The sequence below is a fragment of the Sminthopsis crassicaudata genome, chromosome 5, assembly GCF_048593235.1.
Source record: "Sminthopsis crassicaudata isolate SCR6 chromosome 5, ASM4859323v1, whole genome shotgun sequence".
Lineage (NCBI taxonomy): Eukaryota > Metazoa > Chordata > Mammalia > Dasyuromorphia > Dasyuridae > Sminthopsis > Sminthopsis crassicaudata.
In genome coordinates, this window is record NC_133621.1 from 201969455 (window position 1) to 201975454 (window position 6000).

At 30.9% G+C, this 6000-nt stretch overlaps 1 protein-coding gene across 4 annotated transcripts in view; it reads left to right on the top strand.

Moving 5' to 3' along the window:
* The window catches only part of NELL2 (neural EGFL like 2), a 128297-nt gene extending 124532 nt beyond the window's left edge, over window positions 1–3765 (top strand). For all 4 annotated transcript variants that reach the window (XM_074269457.1, XM_074269456.1, XM_074269458.1 and 1 more), the window contains one exon: window positions 2134–3765. In XM_074269457.1, the coding sequence (XP_074125558.1) occupies window positions 2134–2184 (51 nt within the window). In that variant the 3' untranslated portion in view covers window positions 2185–3765. The remainder of the gene's footprint in view (window positions 1–2133) is intronic.
* The last annotated feature ends 2235 nt before the right edge of the window (window positions 3766–6000 follow it).

Consider the following 6000-nt stretch of genomic DNA (forward strand, 5'->3'; position numbering starts at 1 on the left):
CATTTTTATTTGTATCAGCCCCAAATCATACAAGTTTGATCTAATGCTATGATATTTCTTTAAAAAACCCATAAAATGACAAAAAAAATTCCTGTATTTTTTCATGGCAAAAGACATTTTTATTATTGGCCAATTGGTTATTCACCAACTTAAAAAGTTGTGTTTCATTTCCTCATGGAATCTGAGGAATATATCAGCTATACATAATATATTGTACAAAATTGAAATGAATAGTACACAAGGAAACATCTTCTTGGAAAATAATAATCAAAAAGTTCTTTGCAAATTCAATACACTTGTGATTAATAATATTATCAGTAATATTAAAGGTGAAGGAATTATTTTTTGCTGTATTTCTTCTATAACTAGAGAAATCTTTGTAAATTACCTTTGTTCTTGAAAGATAATGTGCAATTATATAATTTTATTTAGTCAAATATATAAATGCTTATATCAAATAAAAACTTGAGTATTTGAATAATGGTAGGTAAATATCTTCAACACAGTAATTTCTACTATGATAAAATAATATGGATTGTTTCCTTTAACATACAACTATAGTACTCTTTAAAAAAAATCATAGTACTTTAGAAAACTATTTTTCTTTGTTTTATTTTTTCCCAATTACATGTAAGAACAATTTTTATCATACATTTTTTAAAGGTTTTGAGTTCCAAATTCTCTCCCTTTCTCTCTACCACATCTATTGGCAAAGAAGCAATTTAAATAGGCTACACATGTCCAGTCATCAAAACAAATTTTCCTGTTAGACATGGTGTGTGTGTGTGGGGGAAACTGTCCCCCCCAAAAAAAACTCCATTAAAAATAAAGAAAAATATGCTTCACTTGCATTCAGATTCCATCAGTTCTTTCTTTGGAAATATATAGCTTTTTTTTTTTTATCATAAGTCCTTCAGAATTCTTTTGGATCATTATATTGCTAAGAATATCTAAGTCATTCACAGTTGATAATCATACAATATTTCCTTTGATGTATATGATGTTTCATTTTGCATCAGTTTATATGTCTTACACGAGTTATAGCCGATTTCCCCAATAGATTAGATACATAAATAGATATCCCTATCCTCCCAATTTTTTGTTCCCCTTCAGTTCATTGTCTACATAAGTTGTGAATGGGAAATGTGGTTCAAGATAAAGTAGCTATGAATTTCTTCATCTGATAGTAGTCTTAAATTTAATACTTTTTCTTCATCTATATCCTAAATACCTGTCTCTCAGCCAAGAATTTTTGTTTTAATTTTTCCTTATTGATGTTGCTGTACCCATTCCAAAAGATTGTTGCATCACAGATATACATCACAGATGTTACCAAAAAAGTGATTTAACCAAAAACTTTTTTTGAGTAACAGAATATATTTTTCAGAAAAAAAAGATAAACACATTTGAGTTAATCCTTAATTGAACTAACATTCCTGATTAGCTATCCCAGTTTTATCAGTGACTATTTCCTGTGACCCATTAGAAGATGGTTATAATTTTTTAATAATTGTCATTTTTAACTTAAATCATATGTACACTTCTATGGGTTGTGTTGTAATACTAATAATCATGATTATCATTTTTATTAAAACATTCTATGTACACTATTTAGGTTATGTCATAATTCTATTTTATAAGTAGAAATCAGTGTGAGGGATAGTTAGAAGCATTTCATAGCAACACTTTTGTTTCTAAGTTCCCTCTAAAATGATTAATCCAAACATGGTTAGTTAAATTTTCTACTCATATCTATTTAAATTCCTACTTTTACACAAGTAAAATTCTGAGCTTATAATAATGCAGAATGAAGTCGTTTCATTTTTTTTTTCCATAAGAGCTCTCTCTATAGGTTGCTTGATTTTCTAAAAGGGTTTTTTTTCCTATCCTATGTTTTATAGATGTTAACATGTATTAATATTATATGAGTAAATATGTCTTTAAATTAAAAGGATTAGATTCAAGGTTATGCTAAGTGATAAAAGAAGCAGCTAACAAAAAGTCACTAAATGTAATTTGATCACCATAATAGAAATTTGGCTATACCTTAGATTACAACAGCTGTAGAAATGTTGTATATTTTAAATAAATAATTTGCTAATGACTTTATCTTCCCCTTCCCCCTTTCACCAGAATGGTCATGTCTGTTGTACAGTGGATCTACAGTGCCTTCAAGAACTATGAAGTTAACATCTGTCTCTGATAAGAGGTTTCTGATTAAATACTTTACTAAAAATTTTAAAAGTCCAAAAACTCATAATTGAAACCAAAACTGGACCATTTGCATGTAGTTAACATGCAGATGTATTTTAAGCTTTTAATTATAGAATTTATAGAGCTTGGAGAAACTACAGAAGGAAAAATCAGTGGATTAAGTCAGAATGCACTTCTGGTTATTTTGTTTCTGATCTGACTATATGGAAATGAGTGATATCAAAACCAATGGAAGCAGACACTGATCCTGTTTGATATCTGAAGGCAACTTTCTTCATTTGGTGCAGAAAATTATAACTTATGTTATCTTTGCATATTGCTTGGCGTCCTCACTGTAACTTTTTTAGTCAGTGAATGAAAAACATTTTCTACAAGCTAGATAAAGAACCTATAATGTTTATGTATAATACATACTCAGAAAATTCTGAAACAAATTGTGGAAAAATATACAGGCATGGATGCTTAATATTTTCTGATGGGAAAGTCATCTCTATTTGCTTTTTTTGTGCACTTAATAGTACTTGATTAAATTCTTGTGCAAAATTTAAATATCTCTTACATTATGATATTTGTGATTTTTTGAGTACTCCTCCCCTTTAAAAGTGATTATATTCCCTGGTTCTTCTAATTTTATCTATACTTTTCTCATAAATGGATCAATCTTCATTTGTGCTTTCCCATAAGGCTCTTTGGGGTGTTTTTTTCCTTGAAAGGAATATATGTGGGAAAATTAATCAACAGGGATTTTGTTATATCATATGCCAGTTAAAATCCCTAGAGAATGTGTCTTCAGGACTTGTCTCTTCTAGCTTTAAAATTGTATGATCCCATTTATTTAAGATGATGAGAAAGCTTTATTTGTTACATGGAATATAAGCCTTGCTAGGATGATACAACTCTTTACTGGTCCTCTAGCAACCGCTAAGGAACCTTTTCCTCAAAATGAAGTTCAAATTTTCAACTTTTCGCCTTTGGATTTGTCTCCTGTTGCACAGACTTTCTCATCTTGGACTTCCAACAAGTTAAGAAGGAGGGAATTCCTTTGTCCTCCTCCCAACAACACGAAAAGTTTAAAGCAAAATCACTTGGAAGCATGAAATGGACTTTTGAGTCTCAGGCTGCCTCTTTTTGCCTTTTCCTAAATATAGTTTAGCAGCTAGTAATTCTAAAAAATGGATTTTTCTAGAATTGGTTATTAAGTTACCTTATGGATCAAGAATTAAAGAATTTAAGATTTAGGTATCTAAATTTAAATTTTTGCAACAAAATGCTTCTCAGGGGACAAAATGATCACTGCTAGGATCATCCTGTAGCTGTGAAGGACTAAAGTCAATTATGTCTGTCTTGGCCAGGAGAGCTGAACTTTGTTAGCCGGATGGCACAAGTGGATGGAAAATATCAATTCAACTGTCCCAGATAAGGTCTTTATTTTGGGGGAGGAGCATAATGAGGCCATTTGAGAAGTGTTATGGTTCTTGTATCTGTTCATACACTAAGTTGTGTTTTATGCATTTTTGTGGTGGAGGAAATAAACCACTACCTTGATACCCATATTGTATATTGAGTTTTTCTTTCTTTCTTTTTTAACAGAAAAGCCTGTTATCTACATTTGGAGAAATCCTAGATCCAAGCTGGGTCTTAGACCCTAAGCTTAGTGTCAGTATAAAGTTTTCCTGAAATTACTCAAGGATGAGAACAGAGCTAGAGTTTAATAATGATTCATTTAGGGACTTCAGGATACCAGGATAGGACCAAACTCCCCTTGGAATGGACTATGTATGCCTCCATTCTCTTAACCTCACCAGAGAAGTCATGGAGTATACTATTAAAAAATGGGCTGATAATTCATTAAAGCTAATGCATAAAATCACAGAAATGCAAATCAGATTAAGGGTATGATTGAGAACTGGGAATGTAATTATTTTCCAAATGATTTTTTTAAATAAATGTATAAAGGACATTACAGTCAACATAGAATGACAAATGAAAGCTATTAAAAAATTAAATAGCCCTCTCCAATACTAGGGAAATGAAGTACTACACTTATACTATAGGACAGTTTAAAAATTTAGGGCATCTTTGTCTCTTGACTATTTATTAACTATAAATTCTGATTACTCTTTAGATTCTCTAGGTTCTTTTTATCATTTTTATGGAATTTTTATTTATGGAATAAAACTAAAATTTCTATAGCATCATATAATAAAAGAGACAATTGTACATGAAAGAACAAATCTACTATGCATAATTTGCTATTCTTTTCAAATATACAACAAAATTATCATGTATATTTATTTATTTTTTTACTCACCTCCCCATCCCTGGGCTAGAGATGGCTACCATTAGACACAACTATATACATACGTATATATGTAAAATTATTCTATACACATTTCTATTTATTAGATCTTTGATTATTCAGATAGCATTTTTCATCATGTCATTTATACTTAAATTGGATATTTAGATATTTAGAATCACCCCATCATATACAACTCGGCCACAATCTTTCTTTCAAATTATCTTAATAATGACAACAATCTTAAGAATATATTATAAGTAAATGATTTAAACTTTATGACTTATAATTAATCTTTGATAATTTCCTCATATTTCTTCTGGATATTTTATTCTGAATTTTCCATTGAGTTCTGGTCTTTTTGTTACAAATTCCTGAAAGTCTTTCACTTCATCAAATATCCATTTCTTTAAATTCAGGATTATACTCAACTTTGAGGGATAAGTTATTCTTGGCTTCCACCCCAGTGTCCTTGCTCTTCAAAATATAATACGTTGATATCTATAAATCTTTTAGTGTAGAAACTGCTAAGTCTTGTGAAATCCTAGGTGTTGTCTCACAGTATTTAAGTTCTTTTCTTGCTGCCTGGATTATTTTCTCTTTAACCTGGGAATTTTGAAACTTGGTTATGATAATTCCTTTCCTCCATTTATAGGGGGAGTTTCCTCATCTTGTCCCTATCCCCCTAATCAACAGTAATAAATTATTTTTGTATCCTCTCAGAGATTCCTACAATCAGTTTAACAGTTACCAGAAAGTATTCATTATGGATTGTGGCATTCATAATCAAAGAGTTGTTTTTGCTTCAAAATGAGTCACTGCACTTCTTTGCTGGGCTAGTTGTTCATCAATTCTACTTAAGTCATGGTTAAGTGGAGCCCCTTGCATTTCCCAACAATTCCATTTATTGGTTCTTTAAGTTATTTCTGGAGAGAAATCATATGAACTATCTTAGATGAAAGGAAATCTGCCAATTAAAGGGAACTTGAGTTATTTCTTCAGGGTTTATAGAAACTTTTAAAGCAACTCTTTCTAGGAAAGAAACAAGGAAGGATTGGAGAGTAACTTGAAAAATATGTCCAAAAACAATCCATTCTTATCACATAAGTCTTTCTGGAATTGAGATTGCAGAAACCATTAAACAGGAAAGCCCTGTTCTTTTCTAGGATGGTGCTTATTTTTCATAGGTAGGATTTTTGGGAGATTGAAAACGTGAACTGTGAAGATGCGTAGTAATGCAGCTCTTGATTGATAGAAGCAAATCTCTTAGTAGATGGTAGAGTAGCATTTTGCTAGTTGATAAAATTTGTTTTCTGACTAATACAAAGCCCAGTTGGCAAGAATAGCTGCTTCATCCTTAAGGGGATCATATGGTTTCATGCTTAGCACAATATGGGATGACTACTTCAATATCTATATCAGCAGTAGACCTACTTTCCAACCTCTGCTGTTTTTATAATAGACCAAACAGGTTGTTTAGCCATATA